Here is a 23,822-nt window from a genome sequence, read left to right as displayed (position 1 = left end):
AGGGGTGGAGTATAAAAGTCGATTTGTGGAGGTCAGTTAAAACTTCGTGCCTCACAAACTCTCCTCTCAAAGACAATCAACCAGCTAAGAAATGGCCATTTTCAGCAAAGCTTTATCAAATCTCTCTCAAGATAGAGCTTGAGGTCAAGCACAGAACTAGCAAAATAAACAAAATGCCCTTTCTTTCACTTTAAAAAGAGATGCCTGAAAACAAAACATTTAGGCAAGTCACTTCACAGTGGCTTTGGCATGAACACTGCAGGATGACTCAAGCAGTGAAATTAAAAGGAACAACAGGGCAAACAGTAAAATGGATTCTAATAGTACGATGTAAAAGCAACTTAAACAGAACATTTAAAGTGAACATCCCTTTGGACTAGGGAAAATAAGTACTGTACCAAACGACATTAGCAAGCACTGAAATTAACAGTTTAACTACCACAATAAAAAACCTGTGTCACCTGTGTCTTAGTGGGAAAGATGCTTACTATAGCAAAGAGGCTAACCGCGTACCATGCTGCTAAGCCCTTGCCACAACTTAAGTGTATTGTCAATCGTCTTGCAATGTCATATTTGCTGTAGGAACTGTCTGGTTCTGTGAATGTAACACAGAGATTCTTCTCATAATTACTCTCTAGATAACAGTTAACTTGTTCTATGGGAGCAAGATATCTTTGCTGATCACAGTTACATGTTCATTTGCATGAGGGATTATTTGCTGAAGAGAGACAGCAAAGGTATGTGTGATACTGGAGGTCCTAAACTGCAGGGGAGTTTCACATGATCCATATAGAACAGCGAGGGGAGAAATACGGCTCCCACTGACACTTCATTCGTGTGTATCTGCTCAGGTATGCAGGCAGGAATACGCAGGCAGGAATGCTCTAATTTCTGTATCTACATCTCTATGAGAAGACAAGGGGGAAAAAAGAGTCTCTCCCTAATAACAAATGAAAATGAAAAAAAACAAACAAATAAACAAAAACGATACTACCAGCAATTTCCCACCATACCTTACATCAAAATGTAACAAAATCAACTTAAGAAAAGGAAACAATTTCTAAATGTCATTCAAGTTATCTCATCTTTCAGCGCCACTGTGACATTGGCTACAACCTGGCCCCATCACCTCATGCCAACCAATGAGCTGTGAGGAAGGCCTTTCTTTTCATAAATCTCTGTTACCAGTGGTCAGAGTGTAGATCCTGTGCTCTGATTGGCTGGCATTTGACCCTTAGCCAAATGCCCCCTCAGGGAGGAGCAAGGCAGGGCATGTGCTCCCTAAACTCACTTGAATCCAAATTTCCCACTGTACTTCTCAGTGGCTCATAAAGCCATTTCCACCATCTTCTCAGGTAAGGTCATTTTCTCTCCTCTGAGGGGCTGATCGCCTCCATGTAGCATTGGCCTCCTGTAGGTTTTTTTCTTACTAGTTTCAGTGTTATGTTTTGTTTTATGTGTCACATTGCTCAAGTTGCTCCTATTTATAATGTGTGTTGACTTTTCAGTCGGCCATTCCTGTGCAGAGATCTGTTGTTTAGCGATTTCATCATGGCTGCTGCTCTTCGGGTAAGGAGGAAGAAAAACAGCACATTCTTTGAGACTAGATTTTTTTTCGGTTTTATGGATGAACCCACTGTAGGAACACAAGACTTCTTAAAAAGTGACGAGGGATGGACTTGTGGAGTCAGCACCACTACTTAAATGCTGAAAACTCACCTGTAAGTACAAAAAAAGACAGAGAAAATAGCTAGAAGCAAGAAAACAATATCAACTAATTACAATATAACATACAGTAAGAACTGTGTTTTAATCCAGTGTTAAAGGGAGTTTGGGCAAAACTAGGGATGGGGAGATATAGTTTTCACGATTCGGTTCGATATGCAATATGAGGTTCGCGATTCAATATCACCATGATTCGATAGAGCCTAATAACAGTTCCCAATCATCATATTTAAGTTTTAGCCATGCAAAATACAAAATAAATTCTCATTTGAATAAAGTTCTCTACTAGACAACACACAAAGAGTTCAAAGTGACAACAGAAATTCTCATAAAGATCAGAAATACAACAGAAGTGTTATAAGTACAAGCTACCTCAATGCTTCTCAGCAGCAAAGTTAATCAAACATATTAAATTAAATGATTAACATGACATCATGAATCATACATTAAGTATGTATCTCTACATTATGAATGGAAACTGTTTCTTTGCATAACAAGATACCATAAATACCTTCACGTTTTTGTTGTTCAGTCATTTCAAACAGCAATTTTCAATGACACAAATATGTAATGCATTATTTTGACACTGATAGTAACATTATGATTAGCTGAAATAAAGCTTAGTTTTCAATGATGTGTAAGATAACAAGATTCCATAATTCCATTATCGCTTTCACTGTTATGGCATCTTAATCGGCAAATTTCAATCAATGACACATGTTCGTATGTAATACGTTCGCAACGCGATACTATAAAACTCGCTACCCGACGTCATGAGAAGAATGTACCCGTTTATAAAGTCTATGCACACCAATTAAGAGTCTCAGTTGTAGGCAGAAGTTGAGAATCGCAGCCAACTTTAACTTGAAATTCTAGAGGGTAGGGTACAATACAAAGTAGCAAATATCGCAATATCATCTTCTTAATTATGAAATGGATCGCAATTTTTGGATCGCGATATACCGAATTTCGATTTATTGTCCCATCCCTAGGCAAAACAACCGACAAAATTAATCTTATCTGTGAGACAGTCCTTAATGAAAGATGGCTTTGTACTAACCATAGCCCCCTGCCTGAATGGGCGTCTTTGGAGAGGCACAGGCATACAGGCTGAAGTCCTCGGTCTGGAAGCCGGCACGGTTGAGTGAAGGTTCAGAGGCGCTGCGGTGGATCTTGGGCAATGAGCGTGCCAGCAACTCAATCGAGGCCAGAATCTGTGACATGACAAGTTTTAACAGACAGTTTTCTATGTGACTTCATAATATAATTTTTGTGACTACAGATACATATTATAAGGCACTGAACAGAATACATTGATTGCGTACCAAACCTATTCAGGGATACAACTATTGAGAATGAAGCAGTCTATAACTGAACTGAGAGGAAAAGCACCTTGTTCAGCAATTTCAAACTCCTGTAAAACCGGCAGCGTTAAAAGGTTCATTCCCCGCCCACAATTACAAAAAGGTTTTGTCACAATTTAGTAGCATCATTGCAGTTTTGCGCTCTCCAACATTTCACCATAATTATTTCCCCAGCAGTCTGACAGAACTATCTGGTTAAAGTATGCAACTACAAGAAAAGAAGTTGAGAAATAAGAGACAAGTTCCATCCAGATTCCTAAAAACTAAACAATCAATGTTTGACACATTGGTCAGTTTTTTCACTGAATTCCTCTTTAAGTCAAATGTGAGAGATAGCTTGACATTGCATAGTTTGGCTCACATTTGCAATACTCAGAACTGAAATTATTCTTCACTCAGACTTCCAACTTGTCTCATCAATGACCAGTCCAAACATTTCTGCCTATATGCAAATGTTTCAATGGTTACCTGAGGGAAAAGGGGTCTCTCCTCCCTCTTTTTCTTCAGACAATCAGCCATTAACCTCTTCATGGCTTTGGGGCAGTTACTGCGCACTTTGCTCAGGTCTGGGGACAGGTAGCCCCGGCCTACCATGAAGATGATCTATGAGAAAACAACACAATGGACAATCAAAGTTGGCACACCGGATTCCAATCTTAATGTGATCTGAATAGACTAAGCAGTGAGATTTCAACCCGGGTTCAAGCATTCCTTCCCAGATAAGCCCATCACCGCATAAAATCTGACCCCATAACAGAACTGGACAATGGACTAGTTCTGACCTGGTCTCTGTTGTTGATGTTAGAGTACGGCAGAGCACCCGACATGAGTTCGTAGAGGACAATCCCAAAGGCATACACATCTGACTGGAAACTGTATGGGTTCTTATCCTGCAACCGGATCACCTCAGGGGCCTGGATGACATAGAAAAGCAAGTGAGTAAGTGAAGAGCGTTTTTCAGTACAGCACACAACAAATCAGTCACATCCACAAGTTTGCACTCAAGTACTACAAATCCGTTGGTAAAGCACCACAATATGATGCAATACGAGAAAACAGCCTCTTACTGGTGACTGGTTAAAAGGGGTATTGAATTGATTCAACATTATATAGCTTTATTCATGTCGATTTTCTGCTTATTTGCCAAAATTACTGACAGGTTATAGATGATGCAGATGACTAAATACAGCCAATCAACCACAAGAAGTAAATCGCAAAACATATACATTCATATGTATCACAGTGAGTAATCATACCACAACTCACCATCCACAGGATAGAGCCAGACAGCTGCTCAAACTGGTGAGAGCCACTCCAGCGAGACTTCACCGTAGCCAGGCCAAAATCACCAATCTTTACTGTCAGGTCTTCATGCAAAAAGATATCTGAGAGGAGTGTAGTTAAGGCAAGTCTTTTCCCTGACAACTGCCAGCTCTTTAAAGCGCTGCTTATTATGTCAAATTTTTTACAGACACCTGAGATCCAGTACAACATGGATAACTGGACAACAAGAATGTGCCAACATGACATGCATACTAACAATGTGCCGACCTGACATACATACCAACAATGTGTCAACATGACATTCATACCAGTATGTTATAGATATCTGATAATGGTTACACAGCACTTGTGTACCTGTCATAATTCTTCTATTAAGCAACCATCCAACAACAGTGCTACAATAAAGTATTTCTATACAGGAAATTTTCTCAGCAGTGTAACAGATGATGGTTCCCTTAAAACATTCCAAGGACAGAAAGGATACTGTTACTCTTCAGGTCTCTGTGAATGATGGACTTGGCATGCAAATAGCTGTAAAACATCAAAGAGGACAAAAAAGTTTCAAACTAGGCAATGTGGTAAGGACAGAATACTCAACATTTGTTAGTATCTAATAGGTTTTGTTGGTGTTGTTGAACCCAGTAACTCACTCCATGCCCTGTGCAGTCTGTCGGGCAATATCAATGAGCTTGATCATCTCAAACTTGGTCTCGATGATGTGAAGGTGGTGGTATAAACTGGAACCCTCACACCACTGGGTTACTATGGCCAGCTGGGGCTTGGTGGTATAGCCCATGAAAAGCAGGATATTGACATGGCGGGTTTTCCTGCAAAGGGAGAAGGGTTTCTCTGGTTAGGATCCCACTAAACAGAGACAATGCATGTGATTCTAAACTCACCACCTCTTAATGCTGTCTGCCCGTTTAACAGTGTCATAACATTAATCTGGACTACCGACTCGGGCAGTATGACATCTTGTGCTTACAATAACACAAACATGTACACCTCTGTCTGATAGTGTACCACGAGTAAGTCTAGTTACTTAATGTAACCTAGATGATATGCTCTAGATATGTCACTACGTTTAGAGTTATTTTTGTATCAATGTCCAGTCCTATTTGTCCTCTGTAATCTGTGTGAGACTCAGCTGCACCACAACAAACAGAACTGTACATGGTAAATAAATCTGATAGAATTTTATATTTTCTTTTAGCAGGCTATTGATTTTGTTAACGTGATATGAATCATAAATCTGCTAAATCAAGAACTCTGATACATACATCCAGAGGAGATATGACACGCCAGAGGTAGAGTATAAGCTTGCATTTCTGATGTCTCATGAAAAAGGAAGTCATGATTGCACCCAACATAAGTGAAGCTGTGGTCCGGCTAATGTAATGAGTGGAACATAGAGAGGTTCTCAATGCGATGGCTAGGATTACCTGAGAACTCCCACTTCATTCTTGAAGGCCTGCAATTGCTGGGGGGTTGGAGCAGTGACATTCAACATCTTGACTGCCACGTCACCTGTGTGCATCAATGTACAGAACATCAGGGCCAGCACAAGCAAATTAGCCTCAACAAAATTAGCCTAATTTACTGTGACTTCTATGACCAATTTACAGGCAAATACTATGATTGCATTATTCTGTTTCTCATGCAAGGAAGGTGTTTAAATATTGCTATGTATCCTATAATAATTTAAGATAAGGATAACCCATATTTTCATATTTGCAGTATTGTCTGAGCCCCATCACAATAACATTGCGCTGTTCATGTAAGCTTTGTTAATGTCGCCGTTTTTCAGTTTGACTCAAAACTACCCTTCAAACTGAATTTGGTGTGTTTATGCTGAGGGAAAAAATGTGGGTGCTCTAAGCACCAAAGACCTCGTGCTTATTTGTGTTCTGAAAACGCACCATGCCACTTTCCTTTGTAGACTGTTCCAAAGGAGCCAGAGCCTATCCGTTGGCCCAGGGTAATCTGACCTTCAGGGATTTCCCAATCATCACTCGAGTCCCGCCGACCCAGGGTTTTCTAACACAGAGAAAAAACACCAAATAAATGGAGATGTTTCATACACTTACTATGTTTAAACCATAAGATTTACACTTTCCTAAACAAAGCTCTTTTCAAATAATTTCACCGCTAATAGTTTAAATTTACCATCTTATTGCGATCCTCGGATGAGGATGATGACTTGCGCTCTCTCTGTTGGCATGGCGATTTCTGGGGCACCTTCACATTGGTCAGGGAACCAGGTAGGGAGGCAGGAGGTGTGGCCGACAGCCCTGTTGTAGAGCCTTTTTTTTTTTTGGAGTGAAGGAAAAGGGAAGAAACAAACAAGCTTACGGCGTTGACAGAAAGCTATGAGGGACTAGAGGGAAAGAAAGGGAGAGAGCGTGTTTTTGCAAATTTGTTTAAGTGAGATCACACCACACAGCCCATGCAGTGCGAAGTGAGGGTGGTGACAGGTGAATTCTGGAACTAATAGCCTACCGGCCAATTCCAAATCAGCTCCTTCTCCCTGCCTTAAGACTGTTTTACCAATCTGAGAGCTCAGGAACAGTGTATGAAACTGGGCAAAATCTGTAGCCAACCGTTCACATGGGGCAAATAGGACATTTTAATATAATATGGGATTCTTCCCGACTTCTCAGATCTGTGTGACAGGCCTAAGGGAAGGGTCAGCAGAGCAGAATGGAATTGGAAAGACACTGTGCAAGGTGCACTGGCATACAAAAGTCTTGCTCAGATAGTCTGTGGTCAAGAGAGGGTAGACATGGGTTAGCTACCCCAGGTCTCTAGGCATCAAATGTGTCTACATCCACTCCAGTTATTTAATTTAGGACTTAACATACATGAAACAGTATATTCACAGTAAAATAAGGTAATTCAACTGATCTTCAACTGTAATAATATTCAGTGATTTTCATTGATTTTAAACTGGAATCTCACGCTGAAGGAAAATCTCAACTCAACAGTGACCCTTGAAAGTGAATTGTTTCTGTGCGAGAGTGTGAGGTAACACAGGCAAAGACAGAGAGAAGTGAGCAGGGAAAAAGACAGCAGCAGAGAGAAAAGACAAAGCATGAGACGCATGGATGCACGAAGGCCTTCGCTACCTCGGAACACAGGCTCTGGCTCAAAATCAAAGACAATGTCATTGGGATAGGAGTATAGGAGGGGGCTTGAGGTCCGGGTTCGGTGTTTCCTCAAGCAGCGGGCAGGGTGGATCAGGGGGGCTGCAAGGGGGAAAGAGACAGACTCAGGATCACTGGCCTGAAGCCAAGGTGTGTCCCTAAAACCTGACTTCAGCTTGAGCTCTGTGTCTTGAACAAATCCATACAGGAGAGATTAGCTTTTGCCCTTACTGCTACATTCATGTTTCTACTTTGGTCTTTCATAGCTGCTCTGGATCCAGTTTAACTGTTTGTCTTATATAAGAAAGATTAGGAAGGGGGTTATAAGTGCTGTTTTGTTTTTTTTTTGCTTTTTTTTTGATCAGCTGTTAAAAGTAAAGAGGTAATGTAATGACCATTACAGCTGTAAATAAAGAGTTATAGGAATCCTCATTATGCAGACAGACGAGGAGAGTGTTAGAGTCTATTTCTTATCATCCTCATTGGCACGCGGTACACCATAACCTGAACTTCAAAGGCCAGTGACACAGAGATGGCACAAAGACATGGGATGAAGAGAAGCCAATGAACCAGCATGCGTATGCGTGTACGTGTGTGTGTGTGTGTGTGTGTATGTGTGTGTATGTGTGTGTGTGTGTGTGCGAGTGGGTGCGAGTGTGTGCGTGGTACATTTGGGGTGGGGTGGGGTGGGGGGGGTGTACGTAATGATACTTACCTCCATCAGACCTCTGTAAACCTTGGTCACGAATCAAGTCCTGAAGTAAAACAATGCACTGTACATGTTAATGATTGGTTTTGGAGAGTTTTAATAAATATCACTGAAAAACCTTAAAGGATAACCATGATAGACAGTGCCTAAATAACAACTTGCAATCAAAAGATTTCTGGAATAAGATATTGTTCTGTTATTGGAGAACACTTTGTTGTGTGTGTGTGTGTTTGGCCACTCACGTCAATGTTGACTGGCTCAATGGTGTTGATATGGACATTGGGGGCAGAAGAAGAGCGGTCCCTCTGGCCAAACTGGTTACGATGATCTTCTTCTCCAGGTCGGAAACTCTGTGGGATGGGAATGGATTTGGACGGGGACACTGTCGGGTGGCACAGCGACCTGAAACAAGCAAGGACGTAACTCCAAAAATTAATAATTAATCTAAACCATTGCAAAAACAGCTATTTTCTTCAGTTGAAGCAGATGTCAATGCAAGGCATTTATAATCACATACTTACATTTTGGTGAATTATAGCTTCAGTAACATTAAATGAGCCAAACACTGACACAGTCACACTTTCATACCAACAGGTCTTACCCAGCAGAGTCTGACGGGGGCAAGGACGGGCACACCTCAGACACAGGGGTAGTGCCCTCTGAAGACACCTCCTCTTGTGTGATTGGATGGTGGACCAAAAACTTAGAAGCTAGCAGTAAGCTGAAGAGTGAGATATCAAAGATGTTAGACAGAATATCATTACAAGTAAACACAATAAATAAATAAACAAAACCTAAAGCATCAAAATTCAAACAGTCCGGACCAATAACCAGTTAGAGAAAAGACACTATCGTTTTCTTAATAGGACAGCCAGTCTTTATCTCTACAGAATACATAAGTCACAAGCACTCACTCCAGTTGGTCATAGTTGACACACATGAGTGGGACTTCAGTACTGCAGCGCTGATGGAACTTGTACCCACAGGTCTGGCAGCGGAAGCCCTGAAACAGCAGCTTCCGACAGAAGTCACAAAAGGCCAGGGTGAAGAAAGTCTTCCGCACCTGACAACAGGCACAATGGAAACCGTTACTGAAAATACTTTTGAACTCACTGTACCATCTCTTGGATACAGAGAACATGCACTGTGCTTGCATCACATATACTTGATATACATTCTGATATACTTTTAATGCTATTTTGGAGGTGTTCTGTTTGTGGACTTTTAAACATTTACAGACATTTTAGAGGGCTTACACACTCTAGCAGCAGTTAACTCTAAAATACATTTATAAAGTTAAAGACTGTATTATCCTGAATTTTTTATAAACCTTTTTGTTATTTAATATCATGGAAATATCATGGAAACTCATTTCAATTATATTTGGACAGTACTTTCCCCACTGTCCCTGCAACTTCCTGCAAGTCTAAATTAATCCCAGGTCTGTTTCTTTAATGTTTTTTTTTTCTATTTGCGGTTCTAATTCCAATTCGTCACTTGAATTAGAATTACTGAATTCATTCATGAAATAAGCCCAAACCTCCTGGAAAGACTTAAAATCCCTTGTTAAACATTAACATGTTCTTTTTCTCTGTTCTTACTCCAATACAAGCAAAGCTAATCGCTAATTTTTCCACACCAGAAGTTGTGTAATATAATCAAATCCTTGGAGGAGAACATTATGTGCTTGACCTCTATCTGTACAGCAGCCTGACCACCACTGACCACTGCTAAGCTCCAAGGGCAGAGAGCCCTCAACAGAAATAGCCAGGCCCCCCAAGAAACACTATGTTGCTGCCAGACTCCAGGTCACAGTCAACAAGTCAGCACTCAATGCCTCCTCGTCAACAAAACATTGTATGCTCGCCTAAAGCACTACGTTACGTGCTATATTGACTAAAACAAACAAACAAACGACAACAACAACAAAAAACAACAGCAGTGTGACTAAGATGGCACTGTCAAGGCATCCTGAATGTTTGATCTATCACAGAACAAACGTTAAACTTTTCATCTGTTGAACTGGACTAATGGATAGAATCCCTTAGTGCTTTCACCTCAGAGCACTCATGAAAAATATTAATCCATTATTAACTAATATTGTAGTACAACGAAATTATGTGGGTCCTTGTTATGAGCAGGATTCTACCTCCACAACTCATATGCATTCAAAGATTTTAAAGTTTTAGAGAACTGTACAAACAGAAATGTTTTCACAGGTGAAAAAACCTTTGTTGTCGCCTGGAAAAGGAGAGGTGCTGTGCATTAATGCAAACTTACGTGACATTCTAATAATGATTTCATTTATGCTGCTTTTCTCCATCCCTCTGTTCTCATCATTTATGCTCTTGATCATACTCACAAAATTGTGTGTTGTTAGTGGCACATTCTCTAAAACTTCCACATGAAGTTCTTCTCCAGTCAGCCAAGAGATGTCTGTGTCCCAACCAATAGGCTTCTTCTCCCTGACATGACAAGCGATACAATACCATTTCAAAAGATCTGACGTCACCTTGACTGAGACATCATGATAATTCACAATATAACCATGTTAAAAAAAAAAAAACTACATTACAACAAGATAAATCATGCGCAAGCGCAGCAGTGTGACAGACCTGTTTAGTTTATCACGCGTCGCCAGCACTTACCCATCCTGTATCCTATAGACAGCACAACATTCTGGGATCAGGCCCCTCATCATAAGGGCCTTTTTCAGAGAGTCCCTCACAGTCATCCCGCAACGGGCTGGGACCTGGGCGAAACGTAAACATGCAGAAGCCTTAGTGTGGTACACATGTTAACACGCAAAGAGGAGCATTTAATGACAAATACAATCTGCAGCAAACTGAAATTCAACTTAGACCACCCCCACACTGGTCAAATCTCAACGCATGCTCTTTCATTTCTTGGCTTCTTGGTTGTTACGAGGCATCTCTAAGCTAGCTTGGCAGTTTCATGCTGAGGAGCTAATCAAAGTAAAGGGGGTCACCTACATTGGTTTATTTCCCATGGACTCATATAGCTTTACAATGTAATAGAACAAAACAAAAAAAAAACCTCCCAGAGCCCATATTTTTTCAGTGAACCGGAAACCAATCAAACACTGGTTGTTTGAATGGTGTTGTCTAAATCTCCACTTTAGCTCTATGGAGCAGACTTCAACAATTAGGGCTGCACAATTTGGTCAAAATATCATATCACGGTTAGACAGAGACATTTTGTGATTGCGAAATGCGATATGATAAACATCTAAGTTTGCATTTCATATTTTTGCGTAGTTGTCAAGCCTAAAATCAGATAAAGGCACAGAACTACACTGTAAAAGGATGTTTTGAAATAATTATGTCAACTCAACAAAAACTTTAAAATAACTCAACTACTGAATGACAAAAACGACACAAATTGTTTAGAACCTTTCAAAAAAGGATTTCTCACAGAACGTCACGCATGTAAAGTCACAAGCAACTGTTTGTTTTAGTTCAGGTCTGCTTTCGTTTGTCCTTTTTTGTTTTATACATAAATTCATCATAAAACTCTAAGTTGTCATGAAGTACGGGGTAATGCTCGACGGGGTGTCCAGAACACTAATGAACAAGTCGGAGGCAAAGAACTCCACGTGAAGTAGGGTGGCCTACACCAAACGCAGGTTCACTACAATGGGGATTGAAATCTTAACAGTTCTCTTGCAGAGTCATCTGCCATAACATGTAAAGCCAAGGTTTAGCTCAGCAAAAGTACGTAAACTGCAAAAGCCTAACCAAAAAGCTGGAACTATATTCTACCACAGCTTTTGGGTAAGGTTGTACCTCAGATGTGATGAACAACTTGCAGTTCATGATAAGCCGGCAAACTAGTTCCACACCTCTAAGATTTGCCAACTAAGATGTGTTCGTTTCAAGCACCAAAATCCCTGTCCCATTTTATGATCAGATATTTTTAGTCTTTCTTCCTCTGCCAACACAAAGATTTTATGGGGTTTATGATGCAAGAGTGGTGTTTTTAAAACAGCATGACAAAGTTCTCTTATCTGTTTAATTCTGATCTACCAACTGTTTAATTTCTGTTTCATTTTCTCTGTCCTCGTTATCTGATCAAAGGGGAATCACTCACATTTGCGCAAAAAAAACCCCAAACTTCACCTTTGCCTAAACTCAACTTTCAAAAGTAGCATTCAGTTCCACAAGGAATGGCATTCTAGTATTTGGTGCACAGGGGTAAAAGACATAATTCAATGTCCATCCCTCAAAGGTTTTTTTTGGTTGTGGTCCTGCATTGACACGCATGACTGAACCAGTCAAGGTGTTGACCCAGAGGTGGGCAAGAATACAAATTTATAGGACAGGGAGGTCCTGAGAAAGACTGCGTAAACTTGTCACAGGTCATATGTAGGACCATGACATCACAGGAAATTTTGAAATGTCATTGGCTAGAGCACTGTTGAACAAGAGTACACCTATATATACTAATTCCCCTAAAAATAGATAACTTGTCTGCTTGACATAACGGTCTCAATATTTGTATATTTTGTTGCTTTCTGTATACTATACAATGTGTCCACACTGTTTTCTCTTGGGTGGGCACAGTATGATATCTGACCCCTTTAAGAATACTAAACTATCAGCAATTTTTTCTAAACATACTATATACTATCATGCATACTCTCTGAAGACATTCATACGTATGAAAGAATGCCAATGAATCAGCTCCTTGCCACATACCACAGTCCTCTGTTTGTTGGGTAAGAAGACCCTGACGATGGGCTTCTGGGGGGAGCGGGGGTTCCCACGAGCAGCATCAGTGGGGGTCTGCAGAACGGACAGGGTGTTGGGAGCTGTGGGATAGCCTTGAGCCCCACCCAGTTTCACATCCAGCAGGGTGGGGGTGGGTGAGGAGCAAAACTCTGTGCCATTCCCAATAGCCTCTAGGAGTTGCTGTTCCCTCTGCTGCAGAGCGTCAAGCTTACTGGTATACTCCTCATAAGCCTGTGTGAAAGAGTGAAAAACATTGGAGCTTGTCGGAAACAAAATCCAATGTTTTGATGTACTATAGGACTATTAAACTCAAAACTACATTCATGCTTAAGGGGCGTCAGGCTCTATAATAGGAGAAACTGCATCAAAACACTCCTCCTTTTCTTTTCCATTCCTACAAGGCCCCCTGCTTTACATATGTCTGTTAAGGCTACACTGCTACATCTGACTCAGATAATGAATTGGTTTATGATTAGTAGAGTTAAATCAGGTTGCTGCAGGGTGTAAAACTTTATAACGGTAAAAAATAAAACCTTAGCTACTGAAGTAAAACAAACCAATGGCCTTTTCAGATTTTTGTTAGTTTTAATTATGTACTGACTTCAAACTTAACTTTATTTTGAGGGATAATACATGCTGATTGTAATGACATACCACTTTTCCAAATGCATAGTTTTGGTTTCCTTCACATATTCCAAAATAGGTTTGGGAGAGCTGATTTGTTTTGGGGAAACCAACTGCTAGTTTATTTGTAAAATCTCATTTGGGTTTTTTTTCTTGTTGATAAAATCTCTCTCTCTTTCTTATTTGGGTAAAATATTTTTTTTTTGTTATGCGTGAAATTTCTTTCTACAATATTAAAAAGTACATAAGGGCTGAAACCTTTCCAACCAATGACAGGAATTTGTCTCGGTTCAACACACTGAAAAAGTAGGCAAACAAACATGATTTCCAGATTTGAGACAGGTTTTTCTATTCAGCGTTAATAACACAAGGTATTTCATAAGCATCTCTCATTACAGGATGTAGGAGTCGTTCTTTTGCAAATCTGATTAGCTCACCTCCAAGTATATGGAAGGGGGGTTGTGTTCTCCTCCAAACTTCTCCAGAAGTGCTTCTATGTGCTCTTGGGTCAGCTTAATCATCTGTTTGATATTCCATATCTGCATACATAGGGATATTAAAAAAAAAAAAAAAAAAAAAAAAAAAAAAAAACCAACAGTTGAAGACGTGCACTTTTATTTACATCTCTCTTGGACGACAGCTAACCTTAACACAGACCCCTCAACATGAACACTGAGCTCCGCTACACTTGACCTTGTTATGATTTAAAAAAAAAAAATCAAACTGATTATTGGCCATGTTCACCTTGGTGTAAAAAGTGGCAATGGATCTCTCCCCCTACAGCCCTGTCATAAAATTCTCTAGCAGATATGGCTGACACGCAAAGATATTCAGGCCCCTCAATACAGTGCCCACCTTGGTCACAACCATGGATATAAAGTTGTGATTATCTGAGGGTAATCATGAGAACGCCTCTCACCGCTTACCCTGCATGTAATTTAAGGCAGAATTAAAGGTAGGCTCACTGAAATTATTTAAGAATGGCATTCCTAACATGCTGGAATGGCAGTATGTTATTTAAACATTATGCCCCCTGTAAGAATTGACCCATTGGTGCATCACCAGTAATCACTCTTTCCAGTTTTTCTAATCTCTCTGATGAAAAGGGTGTACTAAATATCACAGATTGACTCACAGCGATGAATATAAATTGATCCTTTACAAGTCATGCATATCCAAATGCTGCAATTCTAAACGCAAAGATTTAAAAATGATTTACATTCTCGCTCATGCAAAGAAAAGAGGATTTCCTCTACAAAGTTTAGACTGTCTTTTGCTGGCTGAACAGGTCACAAGATGCCTTGATCATTTGTTGTCAGATCTGACAACACTCTAATCGCAAAGAGGAAACTGGTGGTCAAAACTGTTATTCTCAGAGAGAAAACAGCAAAGCTGCTACTACTACTACTACTACAAATACATATTTGGTACCAAAAATTCTTTTTTAGTACACTAATATGCCTTGACAACTTTAGCCTATAATTTTGATTAAAAGCCGGTCTGATCTGATCTAATCATGCATTCCGACCAGTGGTGCAGTCAAGCTGGCACTTGACACTATCAACAACACACAAAAACTGGATCCACCACTTGCCAAATTTAATCATGAATGCAATTTTAGAAAAGACACCTAGCTATGATAGGGATCAGCGTGTAAAAGTTCCTCTTTATTATACTATAGTTCAACAGAGTGGATTGACAAATCTTGACGAAAGTCTGGCAAACAACTCTGTTGTGAACTTCTCCTTTATTTGAAATTAGTGAGGCAATGCGCGTGCCTTAAATGGTCATCAATCAACTACGATATGATATCAGAGGATGCTGCTACGCATATTCAATATGGGTAACTATGTATAAGGACTTAAACGGAGGCTGAGAGGTGTCTGCAATGGTAACACAGCACTGGCCTAACACAGCCAGGGCACAATAAACCCTTCTATAACTAAAGCTCGCTGATCCAATTAAATCTGTAAAGGCTTACTACAGCTTAGTTTAGTTAGTGTAACAACCCTTAGGAACCTTGAAAAAAGATAAAGCGAGCTGAAGACATGTGTGACCGTTTTGTCACAACAAAACAGTTTCCAGAACGACAGGCCCATAAAAGTGAGTTATAAAGTTCGATCATTGACATCCTGTTTCAGTTAGACCACAGACAGTGAAATTCCATATACTGTTAAACTCTGATTCTGTCATCGAAATTATAGGGTGCCCTAACGTCATGTCTTTCAGTATAGTCTAAAATCATACTATAATGCCATTCTCTTCTATTAAACCAATCGATGCTGATCAGTGCCGTTTGAGGAAACGTCCTGTATGGCCCTCGTTTTAAAGTGAAAAACAACATAATTGTTAATGAATAAATTGAAAGTAATTTGACAGGCGACGTAACTATACTATGTGCACACAGAAGACTGAAAGCTGGTAGGACATGTTTCACAAACCGTCTTTTAATTCTACGCTAGCACTCAGATAATTCTGCATTTGTTCTCCACCAGCCACTCTATCAATAATTCAGATTGCAAAATAAATAATGTACGTTAGGGCTACGTCTACATAAACCACTAGAAACCACAGCTATATACTAGACAGATGACACTTGCTATGAGGAGAGAAATACACTAAATGTACAATGTGAAGGTTTGGAATTTGCAGCAGTTGATAACATAATGGCGATAACACAATGCACGAGAAGAATCGACAAGTTTGCTTGAGGAGATGCATTGCAAGGTTGAAAGGTAGTGAGCTTGTTAGCATGATTGCTAACGAAGTAGCCAGATTGAGCTCTTGGCTAGCTACAGCTGCAGTGGGTTCAGGAAAAATAAAGCGAAAAGCGTTTGAAATACGGGCAGGCCTTGTAATAAACACTGGGTCGGCGATCTGCAATATATATTTATATAAATGAGGCAGGACTGAAAATGTTGTCATTCGGAAATGCATGTTGTGAAAATATATTTGCATATTTACCAGGGTACTATATAAGATTTAGTCACAGACATTTTTGTGCATCATCTCGCCCCCTGCAATGCATCCCCACGATCCATATTACAGCCGGTGTTTCCTGAAGATCTACATCCAGCAAGCTCCGCTCAGCACCCGACTGCCTTGCTCCTGATACCCCATCACCCACCGCGTACCTCCTCGGGAATGTCCTGCTGACATTCGGGGATCCCCCCAGAGCAGGTGGAATCGAGCCCCGCGCCGAGTTCATCCAGTCCCCGCTCCCGCTCCGGATCACGGTCCATGGTGTCTCCGTTGAAGACGGGCGGTGGGGACTCGGCGCTGCTCAACGCCGCCATTTTAAACTGCGAGAAACTGAGTGGAAAATAATAGAGGAAAGAAACAGAGCTCGAGACAGGAGGGGGAGACAGAGAGAGTTAAGAAACGTCAAGCGTAGATGGGTAAACGGGGATGGTGGAAACCAGTTTACCCAACTACAAATGGTCAGGGAGTGTAGAATTCATAACCGCATTTTCCCGAGCAGTTCGGTATAAATTCTATTTGTCGTCAGTTTCTTAGTATCAGATGGTTTCCTGCTATGGATCCATAGTCTTTTCACACTGTTCATAATTAGCAAATTAAAAGTGTAAGGTTACATTTTCAAATGATCTTTGGATTCAAGGTGTCCATCTCCTTATTTGACCCTTGAACGACCCCTATAAGAAGCCACCAAGAAGTCACAGGTTTTCATGGGAAGTGTGAAACAAGTGTGTTTTCTAGGCCCATTTAATTGTGTGACGCTTTCCCTGGAATTAAAGTACTTCAGATAAGATAGAGGCAACGCATGTGAAGCCACAATGGGGAAAGACTTTGTGGTATGTAACATCTCTAAGCTGTTCACATTACAGTGGAAAAAGTCAAGATTTACAACATTAGTAGCTTTCTAAAACATCCACTTAAAATAACTTAAGTGTACCTCAGAACAAATAAAATAACAAAACAAGGGCCATACCTAGACAGCTGACTATCTCCTGACTGCCTGCCCTCATGTTAACCCAGAAGAATAAAAGCCCACACAGGTGTTGCTGCTATTTCATATGTGCTGATCAATTTGTACACCTACAAAGAACCTAAGAACAGAACATTTTGGGGACTATGCAAAATTAACCACTCAGCTATTATTACACATTGTAGAATTCTGTCCAGGATTTTGGTGAACATGTTTATTGTAATAATACCAAGTTGTATATTATGGAAACATCAATGATAATCCTTTTTTGGAATTGTGTTTTAATGTGAATTATCCTGTGGTATTTGAGGAGAGGTTTAGGTGACGTAAATGAGTGTGATTTTATTATCTTTTCTAAGACACACAGAATAGAATGCTGAAACTTGGAAAATGAATATTCTGAAATCCAGTTATACATATGGTGTGACAGGTTAAAAACTCTAAGAGGAAAAAGAAGCCTCAGAACTAATCCCAAACCTCAGCTGAATCCTGGATGGACTACAAGTTGTAGTATTGTGGTAATGATCATACTTTGATCCATTTTTACTAGTCTAACTCTCTCTCTCTCTCTATCTAAGCCGCTTATCCTGATTAGGGTCACGGGGGTTGCTGGAGCCTATCCCAACGCTCATAGGGCAAAAGGTGGGGAAACACCCTGGACAGGTCACCAGTCCATCGCAGACTAGTCTAACTGCCCATTTTTACTAGTGTAACCAGTGTATCTGTAACATGTTACAAATAAAGGTTTTGTTCTCATGACATAAAAGGAAAGATCTTGTATCACTAGTTGTCTACCTCTGATTAAATCAATGATGTTCAAAATCAGTTGCCTAAGTTGTTTTTACACTCTCAGTTGAGATACTGCAGTACCTATTATGTAAGTTTTTTTTTAGTTTAAATAATGCTGTTCATATTGGTTCACGTCACCAGGTGGTATCAGAATCTACACTTTAACATAACAGGACAAGCATTACTTTTAGAAAGTCCATTAAAGCCCTTACTGAGGCATGCATATCTGATGTGAAGTGTTACAGTTCTAGGAAGTGAAGGTATGTAATTCTGTCTAAGGCTGACCAAAACATGGAAATATGTTAATACAAATAATAATATTACATGAGTGCACAGTATTTTAAGAGCACAGATTAGGCCCTGCGAAAATGATACACCTACCAAATTCATTCAGCACTACATAACCAGCCTCAGTGTTGGATGTTTCAGTCACACTTTCTCCATATTGTTTTATATATATGACATTATATATGTTATCAGTAGTTACTCTGCCAGTACTAGTAATTCCAAGTTGCCTCAAAATAAGCATGTAAAAGAACATAAGGCATATTCTCAGGAACTGCACATATTTATTGGTATTTAATGGAAATACATAATTTATACAAATAAAAAACACATGTCCGCCTGTACAAGAACTAAATTAAGGGGTCCAGCGTTCCACGGATAGAGTTGTGAATGTTACAAGAATTCCTGCACCTAACATGAATATTCTGTTGTTCATGGCTCAGGAATGACATCTTCGTTAAATTCCCAACTGTTTCTCTGCTGAAAGATTCCTGGTGATGACAACACTGTGGTTATTTCTTTTTCATGGCTCTCTTTCCCTCTCCTTTCTTTGGTTTTCCTTTCCCTCTAAGTTTTCTCAGACGTCGCATTTCCTCTTTGAAATCCTCATGCTCGTCTCTGAAACAACATGTGACAAGAACATAAAGGGTATGATATCTATACACTGTTTCATTCAAGCATTTTGTGTCAAATGTGTAATCTCTTGTTAGGTAAATACTTAACACAATGTTGTTCAACAAATATAGAGGCAATTCCATCTCCCCAAGGTCTACCTGTCTACACCTATTTAAAACACTGATCTCAGAACTTGCCATTGCTTTATTTGTACTGTAACTCAAAGCGAACTGGTTGCCCGAGTTTAGTTTCATATCTCTGCAGTCTGATTGTACCAACTTATCTTAAAGCTATACACAACTCCCACTAACTTTCAGAAATTTGGGCTTACAAGAACCTACACTTATGCTAACTGTGCCTATCAAACTGTACATGCTCTTAGAGATGAGAGTCGATTAAACGGATAAATGTAAATATAAGCACAAGTAACACCGTAATGGCAAGTACTGAGGACATGAAATGTTTTGCTCAATGGTCACTGGACAAGTACCTGAAGAGTCCCAAGAATCTCAGCTTCTGGGTCAGGGAATAGTATATCTTGTGCTGAGGGTACCAGTCATACACCTCTTTCCTTTGAGCCAGTGGTTGTTCCTTAAACAGCTGAACCACTTTCATTGATTTGGAATCTGTTGGACGTGCTACATCTCCAAAGATTCGAGAGCTCAGGCGTGCCATTCGCACAGCATAGTTGGACAGATTGGCCATTGCTATGAAAACAGACAAGTAAAATAAATTAAAAACTCAGTGTTTTGTTAAAACTAATAAATATTAACATAATCACAGTAGCTACCACTCCTGTACTAGGAACTGGGACTGTCATTGGTCAGGGCAAGAACACTAAACTCAGCTCATGCATGGTGATAACCAGAAGATCTGCATTTAGTGTGTTGCTCCATCAACTTCCCAAAAACTGTGCATGGCTTCGAGTCCTGGCACTACATGTTTCCAAACTCCAGGTCTGGTGGCCCAATGGACTGTATATCTTGCTGCTAGCTTCGCACAAACTTTAATTAGTTTATTAATCTAGAGCATAGTATTATCTCAGTTGAGGGTATCTGTGCTATACCAGATCAAAATCAGTTGTGAATTGGGTCTCCCTGGAGTCGGAACTGTTCCAACACCGCGTAATGTGTTCGAATTCCCTGTCATTGCATGTTAGACTCCATCTGTTTCAAAGGTATAGTTAAGAATACACAGCATAGACGTTCTGATGCAGTGTCTAATCTCAATTAAGAGCACCGACTGAACAGCACATTTTGCTCTAGCTTCGTTGTCTGAACTGGTCCAAAAGCTTGACGACTGAGACAATTTTAATCAGGAGTAAAAGTACTAGACATCAACCAAGTGTATTTTTAAGGACTGGAATTCAAAGACGCTATCTTAGTGTAAGGTGAATCTACGGACAAAAATCGTATTACAGATCGCTAGGGATCCAGTTGCATTGACTTTCACACAAGATTATACGAAATTCAAAATGGCTTACCGTTCACCATAAACACATGCCTAAAACGTGTTTTTTCCAAGTTCCGTTGTGGTGAACCACCCGGTACTCAATATATAAATCTATCTGATATTAGACCTTACATCCACCTGCATTTAACGTCTGAGGACCATTAATTTCGGGCACACGAGTTATTTAACCTTCCGGCAAGTTGATGGTCATGCTCACAACCCGTCGTTGAGCATGCGCGAAACGTAATACCCCATTGGTCAATATCTATGACTCAAAGCTTGCTGATCTGATCTCAGTTTTTTCAAGTCTCTTGTAATGACTATGGCTAAGATTTGTGTTGGGTGAGCTGCTCTTCGATCAGCCCAAAGACCAATTTCCAGTAGCAGTGTGTTCGTACGTCTAACGCGCATCTCTTGGAGACATTTGTGGCTTGTGGTGACGTATTCGTCTGCCGAACAGCCCGTTAAGTATGTAGAAACGGGTACCAGGTACTAGATGCTAGATTTGCCTAATGGAAAACCGAAAAAGGCGAATAGAGTTGGGTCGAGTAGGGCTGGCTGGTACCATGCAGTGGAAAAGCGGCAGTAGGCTTTATAAAAACATGCATCGGTGTCCTTTATATAAAACTGATAGTAACTTTTACTGAGCTATACATATAGTTGTGTAGAACTTTTAAAGTATCTGATATTACATGTACAGAAGTGAAAAGAAATAACATAAATAATGAAAAATATATTTCCTTGTTGTTTTATAAACTCATTTACTTGGGCACAGGAATACGTTACTGGGCCCCGTGGCCCAGAAAACAGAGTCATAACTGACATAACTGAACCATGGTGGCCTCGAGCACGGTAGTGTATGGGAAGAGGTAATTCAGCGAAATAACTGAATGACTGTGCGTATTTGCGTTCAGTAGACTATTTGTTGTTTTCTCCTCATTTAATATTTCAGGAAGCAACGAGCGTGTCTGTGGAAATTTATCAGAGAAAAGTGAACATTTGCCTTTGAAAATCTAGTGAAGAAAAAGTGAAAGTTGACAGAAACATTTATACTTGAGCAGACATATTCCTAAAACATAATTAGGCACAATTAGGGAGTGTTTCTGCTTCGTTACTATACACCCCTATACGCCAAAGAGAGGCTGCTGTGTGAGGATGACGTTAACATATCTTTTCCTTTCCCCGAAGAGCTAAGTGAGGGCTTTTTTATATTACATGAAAAGCTATGTGGCTGGCTCTATTTGCATCTGCATATGATGAAGTTAGGAAAACATCTCTCAATATAGAGTAAAATACGGAAGAAGGTCTGTTGTATATGTCATTAATTAAATATACAAGGGTACGTCGAGCAGTTTGAGAACTGTATCGGTTTAGAAAGTCCGACTCACCTGGCTAAATAGACCCTATATAATGCTGAATGGCTAACTTTTGCTGACCTGTTTTACTTTAGAAAACGAATAAACAAACAAAACACCAATATATTTTTCGTGGACGCATTTATGTGGCATTTGAGAATTTTTTCTACTTTCATTGTACAGCTATACAAAGTAAAAGAGAGAAAGTATGGAAGACGGAGAGATACTTAATTACTAAGGTTCATGTTAAAACAAAAGCAAGGAAAAAAATTAGTTGATCAGAGCAATGTAGAGAGAATAGTTTGCCATTTAGCTTTTAACCATCATTTATCTGTTGAGCGCTATGCTATTGGGGAAGAAGGGAGAACGGACAACAGTAAAGGAATTTTGGTATTTTAATAAGAGATCTCATAGGACGGTGCATCATTCTCTCAATGTGTCGCAGCTGGCTGTGGATAATTGTTTACATTACAATGTCTATAGTAAAGTGTGTGTGTGTGTTGTCAGCGACCATGCTTCCTTGCTTTTATGACTGACGCAGTTATATCCTTACAATTGTAATGCGTAACTTTCCACTGCAAATGCGTGCTGCTGCGAACAGATCATTTGCGCATTTTATGTGTATTTTATGTTTACCAAAGACTCAAAGATAATTTGACAGATGCTGTTGACAAAACTTCCCTGAACTGCCTTTCCAAGAGTGTCCATAAAGTTATTTTCAAACAAACTGAGTTATGTGATATTGCATGCACCATGAAATCTATTATTTCTCCAAAAAGTTTAAACATCAAAGTGCAATGAAAAGAGTTTCATACGAGATGGTATGGTGCATTCATGTGGTGTCGGAATAATCGGAAAAATGAGTTCCCGACTGGAAAAATTCACGTGAACGCCCCCTCAAGTTCTAACAACTGGGCGAAAATTTTGGTACAAGACTTGCCGAGTTGTTGACGTCATGCACACAGAAACATGGCATACGAAATTAAACCATTGGTTGATGGTAAGAAACTTTTGATTAATGGCGCAAATTCACGCTTTACATATCAGTTTGTTGCTAACGTTTAATTTGTAATATGGCATTGGGTCGTAAGGGTCAGTTGCTGTCCACGTACTGACCTAGATTGGTAAGGAAAGTTACTTATTAGCAGTAACCCTGATAACGAGTCAGGTAAAGGAATATTTTAGTGGTTTCAGGGGATGTACTGGTACAGCAACAACTCTATCAACGTGTTGTTTAAATGCTGAGCAATACAATACAACGAATGCAACATTATGCTCCCATTTTATTGCATGAAAAATCGTTCAGTTTGAGCATGTAGATCAGTAGAGTTAGGTTGACGTCATGTAAAGTGAGCACACACCGTCTTTGTCCACTAGGTGGGGATCTGCTCGTGATAACATACAAGGATTGACACTGCTCAGAATTAGTATAAGGGTCACGTTTTTCTTTTCCCGACAGTGGTTGTATATATTAACAGTTCCAGGGACAAAAAATGAGGCAAGATAACACAACCTCAAATAGCAAAAGACAAATTATTATGGTGTATCAACTGCATTTTGAGATTACATTGTTTGGTGCTTTCACAGGCCAGCAAATAAGTTTTAAACAAAGAGTAGCTCTTACAAAATACAAATTAAATTCAGTTGTCATGCTGTCATTCACTCTGTTTTAGAGAAGACTACTGTTGTGTAATCAAAATTCAGCCCATGAGGAGAATCAGTCTCATGAAGTGAAAGCCATTCTTAACTTGGATCACAAGAGACACAGGCCATCATCTTT

The 23,822-nt window shown here is 39.9% G+C and overlaps 2 protein-coding genes across 3 annotated transcripts; both read right to left on the bottom strand.

Moving 5' to 3' along the window:
- Positions 1–1,008: 1,008 nt before the first annotated feature.
- Positions 1,009–16,896, bottom strand: braf (B-Raf proto-oncogene, serine/threonine kinase). Of its 2 annotated transcripts, XM_030772987.1 has the most exons (20): positions 16,735–16,896; positions 14,038–14,139; positions 12,944–13,207; positions 10,874–10,977; positions 10,588–10,690; positions 9,140–9,288; positions 8,827–8,946; positions 8,468–8,627; positions 8,232–8,271; positions 7,499–7,618; positions 6,540–6,676; positions 6,293–6,410; positions 5,816–5,900; positions 5,024–5,200; positions 4,858–4,904; positions 4,356–4,474; positions 3,872–4,003; positions 3,558–3,692; positions 2,786–2,939; positions 1,009–1,719 (listed from the first exon to the last, which is right to left on the bottom strand). In XM_030772987.1, exons 1-20 carry the CDS (start codon positions 16,894–16,896, stop codon positions 1,697–1,699), a joined length of 2,451 nt encoding a protein of 816 aa, XP_030628847.1. In that variant the 3' UTR covers positions 1,009–1,696. The 2 variants fall into 2 exon arrangements, with proteins under 2 accessions (XP_030628847.1, XP_030628855.1); XM_030772995.1 differs by lacking the exon at positions 7,499–7,618.
- Positions 16,897–18,892: 1,996 nt separating this feature from the next.
- On the bottom strand, positions 18,893–20,892 carry mrps33 (mitochondrial ribosomal protein S33). Its single transcript, XM_030780392.1, has 3 exons — positions 20,719–20,892; positions 19,726–19,942; positions 18,893–19,238 (listed from the first exon to the last, which is right to left on the bottom strand). The coding sequence occupies exons 1-3, from the start codon at positions 20,726–20,728 to the stop codon at positions 19,133–19,135; spliced, it is 333 nt and encodes a 110-aa protein (XP_030636252.1). The 5' UTR covers positions 20,729–20,892; the 3' UTR covers positions 18,893–19,132.
- Positions 20,893–23,822: the final 2,930 nt, after the last annotated feature.

Source organism: Chanos chanos, chromosome 1 (assembly GCF_902362185.1).
Source record: "Chanos chanos chromosome 1, fChaCha1.1, whole genome shotgun sequence".
Lineage (NCBI taxonomy): Eukaryota > Metazoa > Chordata > Actinopteri > Gonorynchiformes > Chanidae > Chanos > Chanos chanos.
This window is presented reverse-complemented; position numbering and strand designations above follow the sequence as displayed.